At 47.9% G+C, this 25,780-nt stretch overlaps 1 protein-coding gene across 1 annotated transcript in view; it reads left to right on the plus strand.

Annotated features, from left to right (window-relative positions):
• Positions 1-25,780, plus strand: part of LOC138487500 (uncharacterized) — a 664,822-nt gene that overhangs the window by 512,641 nt on the left and 126,401 nt on the right. Inside the window, exon 10 of the mRNA XM_069614007.1 lies at positions 20,094-20,223. Coding sequence (XP_069470108.1) covers positions 20,094-20,223 — 130 coding nt within the window. The remainder of the gene's footprint in view (positions 1-20,093; positions 20,224-25,780) is intronic.

Here is a 25,780-nt window from a genome sequence, read left to right on the forward strand (position 1 = left end):
GGGAAAGGCAATAAACCGTTGGATTAGTGTCAAGAGTGTGCTGGGAATTACACAAAGTGTATTAATAGCATGCCACCCTTGAAACAGTTATGAATTCCAGAAAGGCCATGGCAGACAATTGCATTGGGTCTTGTTGGACCGTTCAACAGCCTGCCAGAGAAGAAGAGGTTTTCCATAGTAGCAATTGACTGCTTTTCAAGGTGGTCCAAAGTGGAGTTAATCGGACAGAAATTCACAGACACCATTATTACTTCCCTCACAGGAATGCTTGCTTGTGAAGGGTGCCAAGAAAGACTAATTACGGACAATGGGGTGCAACTGGTGTTATGTGAAATGAACACCTTCTTGAACAATAAAGAAGTATGACATCAAATAGTGGCATTACATCATCCACAAGCAATTGAACTTGTGGAAAGAATTAACAGAGTGGTAAAGCATGGTGTAGAGACAGCGTTGCTGAATGGATGTCCGATGGAAGAAGTCATGGATGATTGCCTTTAGATGTATTGACCGGCACAAACACATGGACAGAGATACCCCCACCTGAAATCATGAGAGGCAATAAAGCAGCCAAACAAATGAGACCTTGGTGGCTTTTAAGAGAAGCAAGAGTAGAGGTACAGTCCTCTCATGACCTAATTAGCATAAGGGAGAGAGTGACCCAGAAACAGGCTATCGCCAAAGATAATTTAAATGGTAAAAATGAAGTAAGAGTATCCGAATTCAAGGTACGGCAATAGGTTCAAATAAGGCTCCTTGGTTTTCTGGGAAAAGGGGTCCCTAAGTTTAGCCAGAATATCAGGATAGTAAAGGTTTTGGGCAACGCGGTACACACTTCAGATGGCAGTTTATGGAATGTGTGCTTTATACTGGGGTGCAATCCAAAGGTTTTGGAAACTATCCTAAAATGATACAGCTACAGGAATGCGTCGGAGTTCCCAATTGGTGTCCAGGCTGAAACTTCAGCGACACGAAAACCAATAGGTTTGCTAGCACTAACCCTAATTTGAACACTAATGATGATGCAAACGAAGCAGGGGCACAGTCTAACAGTTATCCACACACCAACCTAGCACAGATGCAACAGTGTCAAGATAGACCTGAGTCAGGCATTCAACTCCAAGAGCATTCAGCACTACAATGGCTGGAAGAGGGTTGAAGAGAGAAGGAAACCTCATTGTGGCACTCCCTTACAGTATAGGAAGTCTTATTGGGTTATGGTAACTCCCCAGGAGGAGAAGGTGGGACTGACAGGCAGACGAATATTGTTGATACATGCTGAAAAATGTATGAATTGCTTATGTTTTCTTAGATATGATACATTATAATTGCAACAGTAGATGTATTGGTAGTGAAGTGATTTGTATTGTTGTGGTGTTGTAGTAAATGAATAAAAGGGTCAGGGCGCGTTATATTCTGTGTAAGCCATCCCTGGCTTATGGATCCCTTGTTCTTGTCTGGTTGTCGTTCGTCTAATTCTTCCTTCCTTCCCTTTACTTGCTAGTCCTCTCCTGGGAGTTCTCGAACAGGGGGAGAACTATGGTTGAGAGTTAGTGGCCAAAGTGGTTGTGATCTTGGCTGCCCTTGTTACCAATAAACTTGGTGTCCAAACATGCAGTATCGCGCAACATGTTATAGCACACCTGCTTTCTAAGCACGTCTTCTAACCGGACTTGAGATTCACAATTAAAAGAATAGTTATGTCCACAGTATTGAATAACCAAACAAGACACGTAAAGGTTGCCACACTAAATGGAATGGTTGAACTCCCCTTGTAAGTGATCATTGATGTCACAGGAGTTTAAAAGACAAGATGTGTTCATTGAAGAGAGAGAGATTGAAGTGTGATCACGTGGGACACTATTATCTGGCATCCTAATTGCAAGAAGGCGGAAGTGTATACTCATACTAATAAATATGCTACATCTTGAGGCTTGGGCAGTATATAGAGATTGGTAAGGCCACCTGTAACTGGTGTACAGCAGGAGAGGAACAGTAACAGTCATGTTGAGTTCTGTGCACAGCCCCATATCAGGGACTGGCTGATATCTGCAGATGGTTTGCATTTGGTGTTTGGGTGGTTGGAAAGGCGTTTTGCTACTCATGGGAGATTTCATTATGATGATAGAAACCCAAAGCGATAGGCACACATATGGGGGTGAGGGGTGCTTCCAGCAGGACAGGAAGATGGGGGAGTCTAAGAAGCATCTGGAATACCTCTTTCTGGTGGACCTGTGGAGTGTTTTCAACCCAGAGGTGCAGGGATTTCCTTTTTATTTGCACTCCCACCGCAGGATACATTACCTATCCCTGTAAATAGGGTAAGGGTCTTTAGGTGCCTCCTGTTCCATTCTGCATACTGCATGGTCGGACATGGCTGGAATGAGTCTTCATAGAGCGATTCCTAGGAAGGGATGGGAAGAGGGCAGTGTAATGAGGCTTTGCTGAGAGAGGGGCCATTCACAGAATACCTGTGCCAATTCATTCTAATGCAAATGCCAGGTGCTATTCCAGAAGAGATGCTGTCTTCAGCTGGCGATTCCTACAATGAGTGATCAAGCAGTGGGCTGCTACTCTTGCATAAAATTGCCACAAGCTGACCCTTGGAGACACATGAAGATTAATCGTGGTCGCTTAAGTACAGTGTAATGTAAAGTCATGATTGTGAAGGTGTACACCATTTGTATCTAGTTACAAGAAATCTTCACATAATGACCAGCTTAACAAATCAACAGCAAAACAGCCAACACCTGTTTTGCACACTTTGAGGGCTGAAATAATGACAACATAGGCAACATGTAATTAATGGGGCGATCCTTAAAAGCAGTGCATACATTTCTTAACACATGTAAAGGAAACATCATACACTATAACCTTATAAAAAGCATGCTTCACAATTGATCTCTTGCCTATGGTCCCAATATCAGACTTCCAGAATCACCATAGCTCAACCGCTGCATATTATAATATGAGAATCTGTACTTGCAAAACCTCCCTGATCATGAAGGCCTGATGGGCCACACTAAAACTCTTCTGGGTGGGGAGCTTGACTGGGATATTAATGAGCAATAGCCTTCTACACATGCTTGCCCTCCTGTTTCAGGTGCACCGCATTAAGGTGCCCGGCAGTGTTTTTGTGAAGTTAAGCGACTTCTTTGGCAGGGTCATAGACAACAGAAAACAAAGGACATCTTTGAGGTATTAAACCTCTGAAACACAGAGGGTGGGGTATGGGGGCAGATTTCATCGATTATTATAGAGCTTCTCAATTACAGGTTCTGACTAAAATACTGTGCTCTGGGGGAATCCTCCACATACCAACTCTGGGTGAGCATCACTGCTGGTAACCAGATTCTCCCGCCCCCCCCCCCCCCACTTGTTGGTCTTATCAGTAACTCCATCACAATGACCATAGCACACACTTCAGTGCACCAGGTCTCTTTACTTGGGGGGAGAAGTCTTGCACTCCTAATACAGGATTGACTTCAGTTTAACCACTAGTTTGAATGCATGTCTCTAGTTGCCCTGCACCTATGAAACCAGGGTTTGCCGATTACCTGCTCTCCGTCAATCTCACACCACTTTCTCATATTCCCATGGGGGACATGCATAAGCCACTTGGCCGTCTGGTAGCCTAACTTCATTGCTTGAATTACAGAAATAAGACTTGCTTCCAACCTTGTTAGAATACCATCTCCTGCTTACATCTAGGTAAGAAGGGAGTTGGTATATAGTCCCGCCAAACTATACTACAAAAGTGGCTTGTTTTCCTGAAGACTCCATGTGCAGTGAATGCAGAAGTCACTCTCGCAAAATATGGGATAACCATACAATGAATGGGGTTTTGGATTTCACTGAGAAGGTATCTTAGTAACACTTCTCTTTTGCGGGTTTGAAAAATAATAAACAAAGCTGCCCAGCAACTCTCTTCTGTAATGCTTGAAAAAAAGTCTTTGGGAGTGATGCCTTGAACGAACAAAGTCTCTCTGAGGTTCCTGTGGAGGCTGTGCTTGGGCGTTTAAGGTTCCCCACGACCCTCTGCAAGCAGTGCCCAGGGTGTCATAGGTTCTCTTCGTCCACCTAGAGTGGGTAGAGATTGGTCTCAATGGCGTAAGTCAATATACAGGTCTGCTCCTTTTCTGCGTCACAAAGAATCAATATCTGGTGCAAATTGTCTCTCTTTCTGGGTCTCACCCCGGAGTCATTCAGTCTTTAGGCCCAACTCTTCTCTGTATAGATCCCCTCTTGATCCTAGGTGGGTTGTTCTCTTGCGAGCCTTGAGTTTGGTAGTGGCTCTAATGCATTGTAGACACTCGTGTTGCATCTCTAGGTTTTGTTGGAGCAAGGTCGGCAGTGTTACCCAGAGGTGAGGTGTGCCTGGAGGAACAATTGTTGCCAGATGAGATCCTACTTCACTTCACTGCCTAATCAGCCTAATCCAGCTACCCAAGTCGGTCTCACTTCCTTCCTCTTCAGGCCAAATTACTGGAGCCTGGACTCCTGATCTCTACTACCTCCTTCAACCTCCCTTCCTCCCGCTTGCTCCGCCACTTCACTTTGCACGTCTCGGGAGGATATCTCAGGGGCAACGTGCTCGCCCTGGAAGCAAGACGACACGGAGCAACACAGGTTTGATCCCCAGGTCCGTGTTTAGAAACCTCTGGGTATTAAGCGTGTTATAAATAACCTATCCTATCATATCATATCACCTCCTCCTCCTTCTGCACATTAAATTCTCTGCTCACTGTTACCAACTCCCGCACCTAGGCTCTGTCTGCACCTGTGCGGACCAGGAGGATCCAGGGTCCGACCCCCCTACCCCCTTCTAAGACAGCAGGTAAGCATGCACCAACATGTGTTTACACCCTCTGTCCCCTCAGGCCATTCCCACCCTCTCTGGTTCCCCTGTGTTGTTCCCTTGTGCCCCCCCTTCCTGCACACAGGAGTCTGTCCTGATACATTCTGATTTCACCATCACCATCTTGTGGCCAATGCTGGACTCTACTTTTATTTTTATTTATTTTTTTGTTTTATTGGTTAAATACAAATTTTCAACCTTTAACAAATCAGTCAATGACCTTTCCCATTCCCCAGCCTTCATTCGTGACCTCGCCCTGCTCTCAGGATTCATTGTTGTCCTCATTTAGTCCTTTCAGAATCGATTCTATGAATCTTAGAGCTTCCAGGGTGGGTCCAATTTTTTGAGCCGCCAAAATTCTTTCCCAGTATTCCTCGTCCGTTGACGTATTTATATTTACCACCCACTCTCCTAAACATAGGTTCCTTTGGGTGTTTAATACAGGACAAGAAAACATCCAATGTTTAATTGATTCCATCATCTCTGGGTCCTTGCAAAATCGACAGGTAGCCTCTTCCACTGGGATTTGTTTCCTTGAGTATTGAACCTCCCTGGTTGACAATTCGTTGGATTCTACTTTTATGAACTTCATTGATTCACGGTGTCACCCTTTCTCAACTCTCATGATTGACTTCCTTTGCATCTTGTACTCATGGTGGCCCTGAATCACGCTGTTCCCATCTTCACCTTGTATCCTGGCTTGTAACATTGTGTTACTACTGACTTCTGCAATTGTATTTGCTCTCCCCTCTTGCGTCTCCACTCTTTTTGACTGCTTACACTCTATTCCCCTCTCCCTTTTCCTATCTCCTCCCTTCCTCCCCTGCTCTCCTTACTTTCTTCTATGCACTTACTCTATCAGAATTGTCCCTGGACCTAGTATGATAGCAACCTCGTCTGTCGCTCTCCCATCCCCTTACTGTTCCCTGCTCCCTCCAGCACTATCTGAAACGTTGTCAGGCCTAGTACGATAGTTGCTTGTTTTGTTCCTCCCCTCCCTTTCTGCACCCCTCTCCCTCACCTTTTGTTTTTCTCCGGCTCTACCAGAAATGTCGTCAGGCCCCGTACAGTAGTCACCTGTCTGTTTACATTTCCTTTCCACTCTCCCCCTCCCTTCCTTATCTATGTCTTAAATCTTGCACTATCTGAAATGTCATCAGGCCGAGTATGATAGTTAATTTCACATCCTTACTGTTCATGGACTGTGACAATTTCATTGCATTTTCCCTTTTTCCCTCCCTTGCCTTGAAGGGCATTGAAACACATTGTGCATAGGCGCTAAATAAATAAACTAAGAGAGAGAGAGAGAGAGATAGAGATAGAGATCGAGAGAGAGATCGAGATCGATCTGGATCTGCTTTGGTAGGCTTTTGTCTATTGTCGTAGCAGTGTTCGTCCATTTTGTATATATATATATATATATATATATATATATATATATACCTTCCGCAGTATTATTTGCATATTGCCTGACACTGCGGGCCCTGCCTTAAAGGCACCAAAAGACCAATGTATACCTGTTTAGAAAGGTGCTTTCACAGAACCTTTAAGTGTAGTCCTAACAATGTGGCAATCGTCTGCTAGCCCAACCCCACACTGGGGTACCAGAGGATCCTCTCCATGCTGCCCCTGTGCTCCTCATCATGGTGTGTGTTCTGGGGCACAGCCCAGCAAGCCAGCCCCATTCTGCCAACCATTGAAAGGCAGGGAACATCATTGAAGCAGTCGCTTGCTACCCTCTCTGGAGTGAACACTTCTTCAGTGTCATTCACAGACACCCCTGGATCACCCAGAGCTGAGAATAGCTGGCGCCACTGGTCACCAGGTTTCCTTTCTGGGTTTCGTCTTGACCTAGTCTACTCCCCCGGTCAGGTCGCAAAGCCTTACATGCACTATGGAACAACACAACAACTTGCATGTTCTTCGCGCCTTTGTATTGGGAACATTTCATGCCCCACCCCAATGCAGAACATGGTTCAAACAAAAGAAATTCCAACATGAGGCAGGGCAGATCCGGGCACCTCCATCGTTGACTGCATGGGCTGGGGAGCACTGATCACCTTGGTTGGCATGCCTCCAAGGGACTGTGCCCAATGACTTGTCACATCTACAAGAGGGTCAATGGTAGGTCTTACAGCATTCCGATAGAATAACAAGACCATGTGTATTTCCTCACCCAACTGGGAAGCATGGACCTGGCTCAGACATTCACTGACATCTTGAAGACGTATCACTCCCTTCAGTCGGTTTCTGCAGCATTCCATAATGACTATGCAACCCGCCAAAGGGCATTGGTCATAGTATGAGGCATTACAGTTACCCTAGCTGCACAAGTGCACACCCCACAGCGGCTCATTACCAGGCTATTCTCTATGGAGTGAACAAATAGTTTAATTTTCGCAGCAAAAGGAAAAAGCAAAACCGATGTCGCAAAACCGCTCTGAGAGGTCTTTCTAAATCAAACTGTCATGCCCCTGTCGCGGACGAGTGCGCGCAGCGTCTGACCGATGCGGCCAGGCGAGGGAAGTCGCGGGAGTGAGGCAAGTGTTATTTTCTGTGTGTGTATTTGTCTGTGTGGGCGAGGAGGGGAAATGTTTGTGGCAGGGGAGGGGGGAGTGGGTAAAAGTGTGTTTGCGTGGGTGAGTGGTGGAAAGTGAAGGGGAATGTTTTGGGCTGGGCAGGGAGCAGCAGGCGATTAAAGGTAGGTTTGGGGGATGTGAAACCCGCAAATTCATTGAAATTCAGCTGGCGTGAGACACAGTGGGAATGAGTGAGTTAGTCGGATCACCTTTCCAGGTGGTCTGGGGGGGAAGGGGGTTGTAGTGTGATATTTTGGAGACCACACAAAATCGGCCGAAATAAATCAGTCTTTTTTTATGTTCAGCCATCAAATCCGGAAATATCACTTAGAATCGGCTATTCAGGTAGTGGGGTTGACTCCCCTCCAGTCATCCAAGCCATCCAGTAAAGATCCAGGTTCACACGAGCCATTAATTGCATTAGATCTCCCTCCACTTACCATTGCCGTGCACAGAAGCACTAGCCTCCTCGACATAGTGCTCGTTGCATGTTCTCATGCGGCAGGTGGTGTTGGATGCTCCACTTGTTCTAACCGCATCTGAGGCATCTGATTTGAGAGAAGATGCAACAAGATGGGTCGCGGAATTGCTTCAAGACGACTGTGTCCGCCGGGTACATGGAGGCACGCTGAGAATGTTCAGCTGCTGCAGAACCGATTATTTGGCTGCCACTTGAAATAATGATTTAGGTAACATAACACTCAATTCAACTTTATTAAATTCGGATTTCTCCTTTAACAATAAATGAAACACGCATTAAAAAAAAGAATACCGAGTTTCAAATACCACCCAACACCAATTAATAAAAACCTTTTGTTCAACACTAATTCCGACCATACATAGATACATTTATCAAATCTACATAAAATCAATACAAAGCCAATTATTTCATATACCTTGCCCAGCGATGTAACGCAACCCTAACATCGTAGACATTACAAATACAAATCTGCATTATTGCAATTCATGATATACTGCCTTCCCTTCCCACAGTGCATGATATCATTCCCGATGAAATGTGCTTCCAATAGTTTCTCACACAAATCCATAAAACAAATACAAACCGGCAGAAAATGGCCAGACCCCCTGGGGCAGCCATGTCACAAAGGCAGGCATTAGTGGTTTCTTCCTGGCCACATTTTGTACAAGCCTTTAAGGGGAGCACATTTAAGCGGGTCATCCAAGCCAATTATCGGCAGTCGCGGGACATAATGTTACACGCATCCACTTCTACCTCTGTATACACCCTTGGAGTATACACCCTCTGTATACACTCCTTGTCTCGGGAGGATAGCTCGGGGGCAACGTGCTCTCCTTGGAAGCAAGACTGCGCGGAGCAACACAGGTTCGATCCCCGGGTCTACGCTTGGAAACCTCTGGGTATTAAGCGCGTTATAAATGACCAATTACAATTACAATAGAGGGGCAGAAGGCCTCGGCAATCCCTGGCCGCGTGCCCTTCTCCTATTTTCCCCCTGATCAGCACATAGAGCTCTTTGCTTTAAAACAGATCTTAAGTCTGTGTCATTAGTTTGCTTCCTTATGTCCACCTCTACAAATCCCCACTTCTTAAATCGTTAACCAGCCTCATTATACCACGTGTAGCAAGTGTTTGCGGGAGAATTGCAATTTACAAAGAATGCATTTTGGATATTTGGGTTCTCAATCTCTTGCATACGAATCTTCATGAAAGAGGACCCAAATCTAATACTTGCTTATGTTTGCAAATGGTGGCACCCCCAGTTCCAGGCGCAGGGCACTGCTCGGAGTGCTCAATGGAAGTCCCATTATCTTTTTTAAAATTGTATTCTGTATAACAGCGAATTTAGAACATTTTGAGTAACCCCAAATCTCGCTCCCGTGTAACAGTGCAGTCCCCGCCTTAATTTTGTAAACATTTAAACACTTATTTAAAATGCACCCTGCAAACTCGTATTACAATCTTAGTAGGTCCCTCATCCTTATTTGGGCTTTCTCAGCTTCCATAGCTAGGTGTTTTGAACATAAAACTCAAGTGTCTGGATGGGAAACTCAGCTAATGGAGGGAACCGAACAGCAATGGGGCGCCCTTTAGATTCACCCCATCATGTGCATTTATTCTTACTGCAGGGGGACAACAAATCTGCTTGGAGTTGCTGATGCTGTAGTAGCCAGGAGAGAAATAGTGTTTTATTAAAAGTCAAAGTAATGAGCGGATACACCTCTAAAAAAAACCTCCATTGAAATTTGTATTAACTGATTGGGCTATTACAATAAAATCGTTGCTGGAGTTCTAAACCTTTTGAAATTGAAGACCTTCTGTTTGGCGCTGGAGCTGGATCTTCTAGACCTTACTCAAAAGGTATGTTTCCTCTATGAGGAAATCATTAATGTATAAACTCTTTAAGCATACATGCATTAAAATATGATCTCTGTCTCTCTCTCCCCCTCCCCCTATCTCTTTCTCTCTCTATTTCCCTTGCTCGCTCGCTCTCTCTCTCCCCCATCCCCTTAGGAAGGCAGACTGGGTGGCTGTGGTCCTCAAATATCAAGCTGCCCTTCCACTCAATCTTAGCTTCTTGCCACCCATAAGCCTTAACAGGTAATGGTAATGTCTGAGTATCCACACTGACCCTTATCTGCCAACTCGCAGTCGCTTAGTGCATTCCTCCTGGGGTACAATGTATCTATTTCAGACATAGAGGTGGCATTGGGAGCTAGATAAAGGGGATCCGTGTGCAAATGACCAGGTGTTGGGGTGCAGGGTTGGCAAGTTATTTTGCCTTGTAAGGCCTATGCCCGCCCTCCCCAGACTAACAGACTCCCCTCTAAGATCCCCTACCACCTTACAGTACACGCACAACCCCCACCCAGACAGCCACCACAGGCCCAACTATTAGCACATCAACACCAACTGAGTCATGAATGAGCTTTCCTCTTTAGCCCTGTCACACTCTCCCACATCAGATGCTTACCTGACCCAACGCGCTATAGCCTTTCAGGTATTGGACTCTTCGCTTTGGATAACATACTCCCAGGTTTCTCTGCCAAAACCATAGAAAGCAGATTGGTGTTCAGGAGCCAAGCTGTACCCATCAACATCAAAGGTTTTGCATCAGCCTTTTCCACTGTCCCTCTAATAAACCCCACCCCCTTTATACAGAACTAAGGGCAGAGAGCCTACGAAAAGTGTCAGGAGTGGCTATACAAGATCACTTACATTCCACTATGCAATACCTATACAAAAGCAAAATAACTTGTGTGAGGAATTCGACCACCTGCACAGGGAGAGTGCGCTCGTCTGAGCTCATTGATAAATGAAAATGAATGATGGGAGACCAACCTCTGAGAAAAGAGTGAGGCCATTCCCCACCCATTTCATCTGCTTCCCACACCAAACACATAGTCACCTGTACTCTGGGAAGACACAGCGTACAGGCACCGTCTTCCCCTGTCATATTCACATGGAATGTGACAGCCATGCGTACATCAAACCATTCCAAGAAGGGTGAAGGGTGAAGGCACACCTTCCTCCAGCCATGAGCAGCCTAATTAAAATATCAAAGGCTCCATGGATCTGCATTCCTTTGTTCTCCGGGTGGTGGCAAGCCTGCCGAGTGGGCTTGGTTGCCGGAGAGACAACAGGAAGGCGGGACTAACTCCCCTTTGGTGTGCAATATGTCAACTTGAAGCTAGTTACCACCCCTATGTATGAAAAGCAGTGAAATGCATATCTGGGTCCACTATTTACCGTAGGCATCCCCCTCCACAGATGACCCCTTTCAGAGGGGAGAAGTATGTGGTTTGGGGGAAACGGGAAGTCTGCTCTGACCGACTGAAGGGAGTGAACATACTTCAAGGGCAAACCTGCGCTTTAATCAAGAGTCATAGAAGGCTCAGTTAACCAGAGAGACACTTTGATCTAGAACAGACAGGAAGATGGGTGTGACTTAGGTATATGATGTCCCTACGCTGTGGAATGCCCTCCCTCCACAGATTTATGGTATTCCTGACTTTATCTCTTTTTCAAAAAAGGCTTTAAACCCTCCTGTTCTAGTCCTTGACTTGCAGCCCCACTGTTCTCTTCAGCGCCTTGATGCCGTCTGGTCTTGTTGCGCTCTATAAATTGTGGTACAATACAATACAATACCTACCCCCTTGTCTGTCCTGTTGCAGAGCACACCTCATGCATGCATGCATAACAGAACATTGTTGGTGGGGACCCAGAATTAGTTCATTAAGGTGTGCTTAACCTACACCAATCACTGGGGCACATTTGGCTTTAAAAGAGAGCTGAACCCCCTCACTTAGCAGATCTGAAGACTTTGAAAGGAGTAAGAAAAAGGACTCATTTGGACCTGAGCTGAAGGTACAGTCTACAATACATCTTCCGCCAGTGAAGAAAGGCCAGGAGTTCCAAGAGGGAAGCAAGATCCCTCCCCTAAACATCTCCCAGGGAACAGAGGGAGATACCAGACTCGGAGGACCCGTCCAGAAGCTCCAGAACCGTTACCCAGCCAGCACACAGCATGCCCTGCTAGGTTTTGACAGCAAGCTTCCTAGGTGGGAAGTGCCTGAGAGTCTCTGGACAAAGGACAAGCCTGTTGCCTGCTAACACCCTCCTGAGCTTTTGGCCGTCCACCTTGAAAGGACACGAGTCAGTGAAGAAGCTAGGAGGAGTGCCACTAAAGCATCATCTAGTGACCATCTTTGTAAGGACATTTTCGAGACCGTCAAGTCCTCGAACCGCATCCGGATGCACCGCTGACTGTTGTCACGCCACAGTGACAAGAGCCGTCCCAGATGCCTCGACCAGCATTCCAGATCAGCCAACCAGTACAGAGACGATTCTTGGCCCTGAGCCGCCATGCCGGACAATCTGCAGATGTCCATCCAGCCTCACTTGCCGAACTGCCTGCCGCCTGGTACCCACAGCTGGCTCCTGCCACAAGCTCGTCTCAAGGGCTGCAAAGCTCCCTGGAACCGCCTTGATGCTGTTGAGCACCAAGACCTTTTTCAGCACCAGGTACATTGTGGTTCTGCTCCCCTGGTCCTTCTCCAAAGGCCCCTAGAGACAGTTACGACCCTTTGCCCCTTGTGCTAAAACCAAATAATCTTGAACAATAAGACTGATTACTGTACCAAGTACCCTCCTGTCAGTATCCAGAGTGCATCCCTTTCCTTCGTGAAACTGTCTGTCCTCTTTGTTCCTTTACAGTGTGGGTTGTAATTGTCGTGTGCTAGAGCTGTCTGTTGTAGTAATAATAAAGTAGATATTTGTATACAACCTTGACTGGACAGTGCCTCTTATCATTGGGTAATAATTGTATTTTCGCTGTGTTGCATGTAGCCAACGATCCACGACCTTGCCGGGATATGATATGGCATTTATAACGCGCCTATACACAAGTATTTGAAGCCCACCATTCCATCCAGGTTACCAAAATTGGACAAGGTCTTATAATGCACTTGTATTGCAACCTGTTCAGATCCCTTCTGGTGTACTACTGGTGTGGGGTTGATTGATGGTTTAGAAACCGATATTCATCCCTGGACCACTGGTGCCCCGGAAGTTGATTCGTCACAATTTGCCTTTATTAGTACAGGACTTAAGTGCAAAGAAGAGATGCAAAAGCACACATCCCCCATTTGCTCTGCAACCAATAGAATTCAGAGTAGTCCCACGAAAAGGTCTGTCCAGCTTTCACATAGTCACTGACATAGCTGTCCTCTATGCGCCTGAACACGTTGGTTGGCATCGCTTTTATGATGTCCTTAAACTAGTCATCTCTGCTTGTAATTGAATAGGCACGTACATTCATGCACTGTAATGCTACTGTTTTTCAAAGGGTCTTCCACCCCACAGCGCTTTGAGGCAATAACAATTGCAGTAGGTGCTATACAAATATCAAATCACATAACCTAACCTATTATATTCTCTTGCATAGAAATCACCAAACATCTGCCATCCATATGCAGAGTGGTCATGCCAGCATTGGCACCTAGAGTGGCTTGTAGGTGGTCTCAGCAAGGTCCTTGACTTCTGTTAAGCTCTGACCCACATCCAAGTAAATATAATGGGCCGATAGCATTTGAGAAGAGTCTCATGGGAAAACATTAGGCATGTCTTAAAAAAACTCTGACCGAAACCCAGAAGATGCTAGAATACTTATTAAACGACACAAAGCAGCCTATCGTGCCTGGTTAAATGGACACTGCCAAACCACACAGACTGTGGATTGGCAAATGATGCTTAGGGTACTGGCAACAAATGATAGTAGAAGGATCTGGAATCATTTCTATAAAAAACAGAATATAAAATATTAATCCTACTGGTGCTACATGGTAGTCATCTCACATTCTGAAATTATTGTATAAGGACCAGATTTCCCCAGTGACCTTTTGCAGCGATATGGCGACTCCGCTGCGAGTGCCTCCATCAGCTGTGCTCGATCAGCTGTCTGCTGACTTTAATCTTCATTTCGAGCCCCAGCTGATCCAGCGCGTCCCGCGCATATTGCAAAGGCCTCCACCATGGAAGGCATGATCACCGCCTACAATGCTTTTAAAAAAGCATCTTTCGAATCTCCCGCCGAATCGATAGCCCTTCCCGCCCGCAGCCTGATACGGCTTCCCGCCCTGCCGGCTCCGACCCCCCCCACCATAAAGGGAGACGGGGCTCACCGCCAGGCGAAGCCGCGAGGAGAAGGCCAGAGGACAAGGCCTGCACTCCTCTTTGCAGCTCTTCGCTGCTCGTCTGCCACTTGCCACGATACTATGCAACGTCACAGAGGTAAGGAGCTTGCCCACTGCCTCCTCCTACACCAAGACTTGGCCACCAGGAGCTCCAGACTACGTGCTCGCACTATAGAGCCCACCATCAGCTCCAATCCCCTTCCCACTAACATCCGCAATGCGCGGCTATGCTCCCGTATCTCGCAACCCACCCCACCCACCTACATGGCCATACTCAGACGGTTAACCACAAAGCCTAAAGCCTTCCCAATTACCCCCTATACAGTAGCAAATGATACACTCCACCCCACCCCTAATTGTACCACCTCTGCCCGCAATTTCTCCCCATCCGTGCCCACCACCACTGAAACCGATCCCCCCCAGTGCAAAATGTGTGATATGCAATTCTTCTATCCCATTGTGAATGCTATTGTGCCAAATGTGATCCCACCTGTGCCCACCACCACTGAAACTGCACCCCCAGTGCAAAATGTGTGATATGCAATTCTTCTACCCCCATTGTGAATGCTATTGTGCCAAATATGATCTCACCTGTGCCTACCACCACTGAAACTGCGCCCCCCAGTGCAAAATGTGTGATATGCAATTCTTCTACCCCCATTGTGAATGCTATTGTGCCAAATGTGATCTCACCTGTGCCCACCACCACTGAAACTGCGCCCCCCAGTGCAAAATGTGTGATATGCAATTCTTCTACCCCCATTGTGAATGCTATTGTGCCAAATGTGATCTCACCTGTGCCCACCACCACTGAAACTGCGCCCCCCAGTGCTATATGTATGATATGCAATTCCTCTACTGCCCCCCACCACAACACCACTGGAGCCCCCAGCTCCACACCGACCATGCCCATCACCTCACCCTCTCCTCCCACAGACCCCTCCCTAGTCGTCACAGAACCCCACCTCAAATGCACCATGATCAATGCTAGATCCATCAGCGCCCACGCTCTAGACATCCACGACCTCATAACCACCCATGACCTTGACCTGCTCATGATATCAGAAACCTGGCTACACGACGCCTCTGGCCCTGCGCTCTCCCTGGCACTCCCTTCTGTCTACTCCATCACCAGACAAGATCGCCCCTCTAAAGGTGGAGGTGTCGTAATCATCGCTAAGGACTGCTATAGTATTAGAAAGGTAGAAAAATCCCTACACAGCAACAACGACTACCTCCAAGTCAAAATTATCCTCTCCCCCAACTGTACCATTACCGCTCATATTGTCTATCGCCCTCCTGGCCCAATAGAATACTTCCAAGCCTCCCTCATCCATCTTCTATCTGACAACCTCAAAAAACATTTGCAAGCCATTCTCCTTGGGGACGTCAACCTAGGCCTCCAGGATAAAAAGGACCCAGCAGCCAAATCCCTTGACTCAGCCCTAACAACACTAGGCTATAAGAACACTATCTTTAGCCCAACGCACACTCAGGGCAGAACACTCGACTGGATTGCTCAGCACAACTGCCCACTCATCATCACTGGAAACACTCCTACCCCATGGTCTGACCACCATATCATCACATTTAGCATCCTCACCACCAGCTCCTCTACCCCGCCACCCCAACCCCTACCACCTTGCCTCACAAGAAGCTCCCGCCAGCTCACTAAGGAAAGACTACTGCCCTTCCTCCAAGGCCCAGCCTTCAGACCACCTTTTTCCACAGACCCAGAAACTCTTGCATCAACCTACGATGCTGCCATTAAAGCAGCTATCAATTCCATTGCCCCACTAAAACCCTGTAAATACAAACCCACCATCCACTCTAACTCCTGGTTCACCCCAGACTTGCTCGCACTCCGAAACGAGAAAAAGGCAGCACTTACTCAGTGGCAAACGTCCCACACTGACAAAGACAAGCTGATCTTTAAAGCCTGCTCTACGGAGTACAAAAAAGCTATCACCCGGGCAAAATCCAAATCTTTTGAATCCAGAATTTCGGAAGCCCAATCCAGCACAAAAGAAATCTTTGCAATTTTTAGGGAGCTAGAGACTCCCACTCCCACCCCCCAGAACTTCACCAAAGACAAAGCCTGGTGCGACGAAATTCAAACGGCAATGCTAACAAAACTGAGCCGCCTCCAAAGCAAAATACTAGCTACCAAACAAGCCCTGCCCAATACTCATATCCCTGTCCCACCACCAGCCCAAGACCCTCCCCAACCCTTCTCCTTCAAATCCATACAGGAAAAGGACATCATTAACATAATGAAGAACATCAAAGCATCCAACTGTAAAGGTGATGCCTGCCCAGCCACTCTCATCAAGGACTGCACTGAAGCGCTTGCTCCCTTCCTGACAGCATTTGTTAATGCCTCCTTCGCAACAGGGAAAGTCCCCACCTCCCTCAAGGAAGCATGGGTCCGCCCCCTCTTAAAAAAACCAACTCTCGATCCCACCTCCCCCAACAACTATAGACCCATCACCACTGTCCCTTTACTCCTCAAAATACTCGACAAAGCAGCCTATCTGCAGGTTCAGCACTTCATCGAAGAAAACAAACTCCTGGGACTGCGCCAATCTGGCTTCTGCCCTAGACATGGGACTGAAACCGCCCTACTTGACCTGAAAAACCAAATGGACGATGCCAGAGACATGGGCAAACCAGCTCTTCTCCTACTCCTTGACTTATCTGCAGCGTTCGATCTCGTAGATCATGACGTCCTTTGCCATCATCTCTCCTCCACTGCCAAGTTCTCCCCTGACGCCACAGCATGGATCACATCCTTCCTACAAGACAGAACCATGCAAGTATTCTCCGACCTAGCCTCTGCCTCACCCACTATCATACTCTTTGGCATGCCCCAAGGCTCATGCCTCTCCCCCACACTCTACAACATCTTCACACGACCCCTCTTCCTCATCCTCGACGCTATGGGTATATCCTACACTAACTACCCGGACGATACCCAGATCCTCCTTACCCTCACAGGCAACTACGACACTGACTCCATGACCCTTAACAACCTCTACAACACCATCCAAGCTTGGATGGCAGACAATGGACTATGCCTCAACTCTGACAAGACAGAACTCCTACTGGTAGGTTCCCCCGAAACGCTAAAAAAACTTGACTCCCAATTCAGTCAGTTCACCATCGACACCATCAAAATACCTGTTTCAGACTCAGTCAAAACTCTTGGAGTCTACCTAGACTCTAACCTTTCCATGGACAGACAAGTCAACGCCATTGCCTCCTCAGCCGCATATCATGCTAAATTGATCAACGCAGTCAGGCCTTTCCTCTCCAAAGAGAACTGCATAAACATAGCCAGAGCCATCACCGGCTCCAGGCTAGACTACTGCAACATACTCTTCCTAGGAACCTCAAAAAGAAACTTGGAGAGGCTACAAGTCATCCAGAATAGTGCTCTCCGAGCAGCCCAAGGTATTGCCAAAAGGGACCACATCTCGGAAGCCAGAAAACTAGCCCACTGGCTCCCAATAAAGGAGAGAATCGTCTTCAAAGCTCTCACACGGACACACAAATGCATCCATCTCACTGCCCCCGACTACCTCTCACAAAGAATCCACTCCGTCGCCTCTACAAGACCAACAAGATCACCCTACACCAACATGCTCTCTGTGCCACTAGTAAAAAGATCCAGAGCAGGTGGATCCAGCTTCCCCTATCTCGCACCCACACACTGGAATGCCCTACCTCCCACCATCTGCAGTGAGCCCTCCCTCCTAGCCTTCCGCAAAGCTTTGAAAACCTCCCTCTTCTCATAAGGTCCCTCGCAGCAGCATGAATACCAACCATAGGACCCACTGCTTAAGTTGTATTGACCAACCGCATAAGCTGTAATGATAACCTTGCTTGTTCCTATCTGTAATATGCCTCTTACTGATACCATGCCTGTAACTAAGCTCATGCAAGTAACAGCGCCTCAATGCCCCTGGGCTGCTTGCGCGCTATACAAATTTAAATAAATAAAATAAATAAATAAATATGAGATAGACGAGAGTCCTCTTGCCAACAAGATTGAGAAATTGAAAGCATCCCTGGTCCCGATGGCTTATCAAATGCCAATTTCAAATCTAATTGCAATGTCTGGATTCCACTGTTCCAGCACATCTTCAGTAAATTTCTGTTTGAGGATAGGACTGATCTTCTTGTCAGAAATCTATTCCGAGACCTGTTTTCAAAAAGGGTGACGGACTTAATCCACAAAATTACAGATTGATAGCCATGTTGGATGCCCCCGGCAAATTCTTTGCAACATTACTGCACGATGAATTGATAAACTGGGCACAACGAAAACAAATTCTGCATACACTTCAAACTGGCTTTCAGAAACAATGTTCCACTGCCCTCAACATCTTCATCTAATTGCCAGGGTGCAGAAGGGCAAAGTAGCTCCGCTGTATGTCACTTTTGTTGACAAAAGTATGGCTTTTGATAGCGTTGATCCTCCTAGACTCCGGGCGAAATTAATTAAGTGGGGAATACCTCAGGGTTTATTGAAGTTGATTTATCTTTTCTATAGCAACCCCACTGTTCATCTTTGATTGGATAACCATGGCAGCCTAACTGACTCGGTCTCAACAAACTTTGTACTTAAGCAGGGGTGTCTACTTGCATCCCTCCTTTTGAATCTGTATATCTCAGATCTGCCCGGTTATCTCTCCCCGTCGCGTTCCTTCCCACCTGGAATCGCCAGCAAACATGTGCCTTGGGTGGCATACGCTGACGATGTGGTACTACTTGACCAAACGGCAGTCGGTATGAGGAGGCTGATTATGGCTCTGATGGTTTATTCTAAAGAAAATCACCTAGAAATAAATGCAAAAACAAATCTAGGATTATGATATTTCATGAAAAGAAAGCACAGCCAACCACTGGTTTGCATTTTGAAGATCAGTCACTTGAATGTACTCAGTCTTGTCTGTAGCTTGGAGTCCTGCTGGCTTGCCACCAACCTGCGGCCAAGGACTTCAACCACAGACAAACGGCTTTTTACAAAATGTGGGTAAAATGAGGGACGTTTCCAACAACCATGGTGGTTTCAGGCATAGCTGCATCTTTCTGGTCTACCAGCAGAGTCTGATTGCGGGACTGCTTTATGGGACTGTAGCACAGGGACTGCTCACCCACTCAACCGCATTCACGATCGTGATGCGATTGAAGGTTCTTTCTGACTAATGACTCCCAGGCTTCCCAATAGTATCGGAATCTATACCAGCAGGCTAGAACCGGTGTTACATCAATTAGCTCATTGACAAACATTAGGAGCATATTGGTTACCTAAAAAATGCAATCACAGCCTGAGCAGCCTCTTGGTAAATTGATATCTGACATCATGCTGTGACAAAGGAGGAAATCCAAGCTCTCCGTAAAGCTGGGTGAACGCCTCCGGTGTGCTCCACTCTACGATGCCTCAGGGCTTTCAGCGCATTATAAATAAGTGAATAAATTCAATACTTAAAGAGTTTACTGAAAAGACAAAAAGATGGCATTGTGAGCAAAATTTCATAGAATATACAAAAGGAAAAAATACTCTAGAATCAGTTATTGTCATCTATGTTTGCAAACGGGCACATGAATGTTGATTACAATTCCCATCTCCAGAGTTTAGGAGAACTTCTCTATTGCTGTGTGTGAACTTTTTGACCAGTTTTGCTTCAAAAGCATTTGAACAATTCCCTCTAAACAGAGCGGTTGTAACTCTCTAGACTCTGTCAACTCCAGACCTCATGTCCGTCACCCACTGCACCTTGCCGATCCGCCATCTTTACCCAAGGAGGGCTCCGTCCGAATGGTCCAATGCAGGCCTGCATCCTTCTACGCCTGCCAGCATATATGGCAGTGCGCAGGGTGGGCTCCCCTTTGTGCCTCTTCCCTGGGGTTATGATTGGTCTCCAACTTTGCCCGGCCTTCTTCTTTCCCTCATGTTCTCTTACTTTCTTTTGCAGGTGCTTGGCGCACTCATAACGAAGACCTCCTTGATGTACACGGATTGCAACAGCCCCACACAGCCTTCACCCACGGTCGAGGCTCTTCCGCGCAGGAGGTCCAGACAGAGTCGACCATTTGCTGGACTGGGTAAGGTGATGAGGGGGACCAAGGGACAGCGGACACAGGTGGGTTCAGTGGCGACGTAAGAAGGTTCACGAGTTGCGTATGTAACCCTTGGGGTCTGGCTTGAGTAGTGCCTGGAAGCAAGCATGCTGGGTGTGATGTAGTGTCTGGAGTGTGAACTCTGAGGAGGACCTTGTGTTCACATTGTACCCAAGGAGTCTGGTAGGTGCAGGGCCTTCCGGCTGGATTTTGGCCCCACAATCTCCATCATAACTGCACGCAGTGTTATTACAGATGTGATGCTGATTATTGTTTGGGGTATCAAGGCAACAGCCCTTGTCCCTTGGGAGAGGGGACAGTGCTGAACCCTTAGTGGTGGATCCAGCACCTGGCTTGTCTGGGCTCAAGCCCTCCCAAATGGAGGAGGTTGCAGGGAGAAGGCAGCACTCTGCTGTGACACTGAGCCCTGGGGTGCGATGGGGAAGAGGCGAAATCCTGCACAGGGAATATCAACATACTACCAGAGTTAACATTTTTTGCTGAGATTGGAACCCTCTTGTACGTTGGCGCTGGATCAGGTAGTGACCTGTTCTCAATTGACAATATGTTAAGTTCTTCTTCAATAAGATTTGTACACCTTATCGGTTTTGAGAAAGTATTAGGCTTTATTGCGTCAGTTGTTCATACACGTTTGTTGGTTAGCATTGGTTGTCATTTGTATGACATACGTCCTGGTGTGTATGTTGTTTCAATGCAAATCATAAAGCTCCATGCTTGTGATTTTTTTAAGTGCTGACACATGTTTCAACCGATGGTTTTTCTCTAGGCATTTGATTTTGTTCAGATATACCTGTGGGTCTCTGATATGGGTTGGTAAATGGTCTGCTGGATAGCATCCATTCCCGGTTGGGTTTCTGAATCCTGTGACGGTCCCGTGGTGATCTGCTAGGTTTAGCTAGATATCTGAACAAAATCAACTGCTTGAGAAAAACCAACGACTGAAACACGTGTCGGCACTTAAAACTCGAAAGCATGGAGCTTTATGATTTGCATTGAAACAACGTACACAGCAGGATGTATGGCATACAAATGACAACCAACAAACGTGTGTGAACAACTGACGCAATAAGACCTAATATTTTCTCAAAACCAATAAGGCAGGGACGTCATTTAGGGGTCGCCAGAGGTCGCAACTGCAACCTCTCCTCTGAGGTCTCCCTTGCGCACTCAGTGGTCTCCCTTGCAACCTCTTAGGGGGGGGGGGCGCATTTGTAATGCAAGCTCCTGGGCTGTGGCCAGCACCATGTGGCTCTTTACTTCCGGAGTGACTGGCTTTGTTGTTCAGGCCCCTCAAAAAGAAGAAGAAAAATAAGAACAGGAGTGCCACAAGTCTAACACTTTCAGCAGTGATCCTAAATAAGAAAGCATAGGAATACCAAATGATGTGTCTTTCTGGAATTCTATATAATAATTGCTAGACTCATTAAAGGTTTATTTCAGGCACACCTCAGGGGGGGGGGGAGTCACTGATTTAGTCTGTTCTTAAACGCCTCAACCCAGCCTTTCACCCTTCTGAGGTCGATAAATGAGTACCAACACAGGTTAGGTGATATTGGGTGTATATTTTTTCTATATAAAGCGCTTAAGCGTAAGTGCTATATAATAACACATCATTATCATTTGGTCATGGACGTCTGCTTGCATTCAGTCATTTTGAAAATATGGACCTGCACACACTGATTTTAACGATACATATGGCGATCCATTCTTGTATGAAATGCACATTACATTATAGTGATATCCTAACCATATTATTCGTAGTGTACAATGCTATGTGATGCCACTTACTGTTTTGTCAACGGGTGAAAGGTTGTGTTCCATCGCTTCCCGCGATATCACTTCGGGGTGGGGGTCAAATGACATCACTTACTGAGATGTCATCAGGGGTCAAGGGTCGTGTGATGTTACTTCTGCTACCCCTGGCATTTTGGTGAAATGATGTCCCTGCGATAAGGTGTACGAATCTTATTGAAGAAGAACTTAACATATTGTCATTTGAGAACAGGTCACTCACTACCTGATCCTGCGCCAACGTACAGGAGTGTTCCAATCCCAGCAAAAAACATATACTTAAAACTTGGACTGCAGAAGCTCTGTCCGTTTGGAAACCCACACACAGGCAGCAGCACATAACCAGTTTACTACAAAACAAGCAACAACACAGACTAAACACCTAGCGCAGCGATTCACAGTTCCTACAAGCTCCAACCACAACCCCTAGAGTTCACTGCTGGGCTCAGCTTTTCGGTGGCACACGCATCCATTGCTGTGTGAAGCTAAATATGCCTGCAAGATTAGAATGTTTCAAATGTATGTTATTTATACTACTAATATGCAAATGTTATTTTCGAGGGGATTGGGTCCTCCGACGTATTCCATATCTATGACAGTAATCGCCACAGCTGTGCTGCTTCGGAAAATCTTTGGCGTCTGCATCCTGCTTCGATGACGTTGATACACCGCCCTCAAGGACCTCCTCCGACGGCCGACGTCACTGTATATTATAAGTAGGACGCACGACGCCCGTAGCCTTAGTTCCATTTTTTCGGCGAACGTGTTCGCTTCGGAGATCTCGACACGCCTCGACTCTTTGGAGTTCTGTTCTTTCTCAGATCTTTGAACCTGTTCGTATTGTGAAGTATATTCTTTGTGAAGATGTCTACCTCGTCTTCCACCCCGCGTCCGGGCTTTAAGAAGTGCGGGGACTGTGGGTCCAAGATGTCGGTGACTGACTCGAACAACGCCTGCCTCTGGTGCCTCGGGGAGGCCCATGACACGGATGACTGTGTCGACTGCCAGTCGCTCACATCCAAAGCCTTGCGGGAGCGCAAGAAGAAGTTGTCGGTTGTTAAGGTGTCCAAGCCACGGAAGTCGAGGTCTGCAGGGCTTTCGACGGCCGATTTGAGGGGTGACACTCCGCGTCGTCGTCGGAAGTCCAGTGGGTCTCGGTCCCGGAGTTGGTCCCGCCACTCCTCTGCCTCTTCAAGGCACTCCCGGAAGCGCCGTCATCGGTCGCCTTCCCCGTCCTCATCCGAGTACTCCGCCTGTCGGCGGGTCGCTTATCCAACCAAGCATGCGACACCGGAGGAATGGGCTTCCTTCGGGAACAAAATGTTAGCGATTCTCAAATCGCAGGGCAATGGTCCGTCCGTGCCTCAGAGTGGGGTCGGTCATGGTCGGTCGAGAGACACATCTCGCACGCCTTCGGGCTCGGGTGGTCGGCACGATTCGCGGGAGAGGTCCCGCTCGGACAAGGGGAATCATTCTCGTCATGCCCAGTCCAGGTCCAGGTCCCGGTCCGCGACACGCTCGAGATCGTGTGTACATGTGGTGTCTTCGAGGAAGACGTCGACGCCGGTGGCGTCGAGGTCGTTGACGGACTCTTTCGAGGACCCGCCTCCGAAGAAGTTGTCAACGCCATCGGCACCCAGGCTGTCGAGGGACACGCTCGGGGCTCCGGCCACGAGGCCTGTGTCGACGCCATCGATGCTGTCGGCGCCTCGTTCAGCGTTGACGCCGATTCACTCAACGCCTTTCGAGGCTGTTTTGACGAGGGTACCCCAGGGCTCAGTGGAACCCCCTAAAAAGGCTCTGGCCAAGGTCAAGCATGGCTTTGTTCCACATTCTGTGCCTTCTTACCGCCATCTTGAGTTTATTTCAGAGGTGGAGGAGGGCTCTGATGATGGCATGGTTCCTGATACGGTGCCAGACGAGATTCTCTCGGGGCCATAGCCAAATTGAGGACCTGCGGCAGTTCCTGCACGATGCCAGTGGGCTGGACAGCTCTCCGGAGGTGGAGTTTTGTAGGCCTGAGCCTGGCACTCATGCCGACTCCTCGTACCGGCGCCTTATGTCCAGGGTCACTGAGGTGGTCTGCTCCCCCAAGGGATTTTCTTCAGGATGACCTTACGGATATCCTCGACCAAGGTCCACCAACTGACCCGGTACTGCCATTCCATATGGCTCTACAGAGGAGGGTGGCAGCGGCTTGGACTGCTCCGGAGAGTCTCCCGGCAGTGGGCAAGTCTTTGCCGTGAAAATACCGCCCAGCCAGTAGTGACCTCTGCTACTTGACCAAGCACCCCACTCCGGAGAGTTTGGTGGTGCAGGCGGCTACGGCCCCGGCAAAGCAGGCGTCGTATCCTATCATCCCTCCTGATAGGGATGACAAGCACTTTGACGGCTGGACGAAGAAAGTATTTTCTTCAGGGGGATGGCGCTTCAGGCAGCCAACTCCGTATGTGCCTTGTCGCGTTTCATGCACACTCTGTGGAACTGTGTTTCCTTAGCGGCTGAACATATTCCCGAAGGGGACAAACGGGATGGTTTCCTTGCCATGGTTCAGGATGGCAAGGATGTCGTGTGAGGCCGTTCAGTCGGGGTTGGACATGGCAGATTGCGTCAGCCGGTCCATGGCAGCAGGCACCTTACTACGCAGGTTTGCGTGGTTGCGGAAGTCGGGGTTTGCTCCTGATGTGCAGGCCCGGCTCCTCAACATGCCATTTCACGGGGAACATCTTTTTGGCAGCAAGGCTGACGAGAGCCTTGAGTGGTTGCAGACCTCAAAAGCTGCAGCAAAGTCGTTGGGCGCTGCAGTTCGCCAACCCCCGCCTTTTCGTCCTCGGGGACAGCAATGGAGGGGAGGTTCCTTTCGTAATTACTCATTCTTTGGTAAAGCGAGAGGAGCTGCCAGTCAAAGGGGCCACTGTAGGAGTGCCAGAGGTGGAAAACAAGGTACTCGAGGTGCCAGGGCCGCTCGGGCTCTTGCCTCTTTGCCCTCAGGCAACGCTGCAGCCGCTTCAGCTCAGTCATGAGGCCATGTCCCATGGTTCGCCGGTTGGGGGAAGGCTGGCGCAGCATCTTGCAGAGTGGTGCGCCATTACTTCAGATGTGTGAGTTCTGGAGATCATAACCCACGGCTACTGTCTTCCTTTCCGGCAGAGGCCTCAAGACAATCCACCGGGGAATCTCTCTTTGAAGAGTCCGGATCCGCTCCTTGCGCAGGAAATTCAATCCCTGCTGGAGAAAGGCACCATAGAACTGGTGCCTGTAGCAGAGAGGAACAAGGGATGGTATTCCCCTTATTTTTTGATTTCCAAGAAAGACGGGGGATTGAGACCCATCATGGACTTGCGCGGTTTGAACAAACTTCTCAGGAAGGACAAGTTCAAGATGGTTACTCTCTCGTCCTCCAGGCCCTTCAACTTCATCCTTTGGTAAAGCGAGAGGAGCTGCCAGTCAAAGGGGCCACCGTAGGAGTGCCAGAGGTGGAAAACAAGGTACTTGAGGTGCCAAGGCCGCTCGGGCTGTTGCCTCTTTGCCCTCAGGCAACGCTGCAGCCGCTTCAGCTCAGTCATTAGGCCATGTCCCATGGTTCGCTGGTTGGGGGAAGGCTGGCGCAGCATCTTGCAGAGTGGTGCGCCATTACTTCAGATGTGTGGGTTCTGGAGATCATAGCCCATGGCTACTGTCTTCCTTTCCGGCAGAGGCCTCAAGACAATCCACCGGGGAATCTCTCTTT

Source organism: Ambystoma mexicanum, chromosome 9 (assembly GCF_040938575.1).
Source record: "Ambystoma mexicanum isolate Mex_15411 chromosome 9, UKY_AmexF1_1, whole genome shotgun sequence".
NCBI lineage: Eukaryota > Metazoa > Chordata > Amphibia > Caudata > Ambystomatidae > Ambystoma > Ambystoma mexicanum.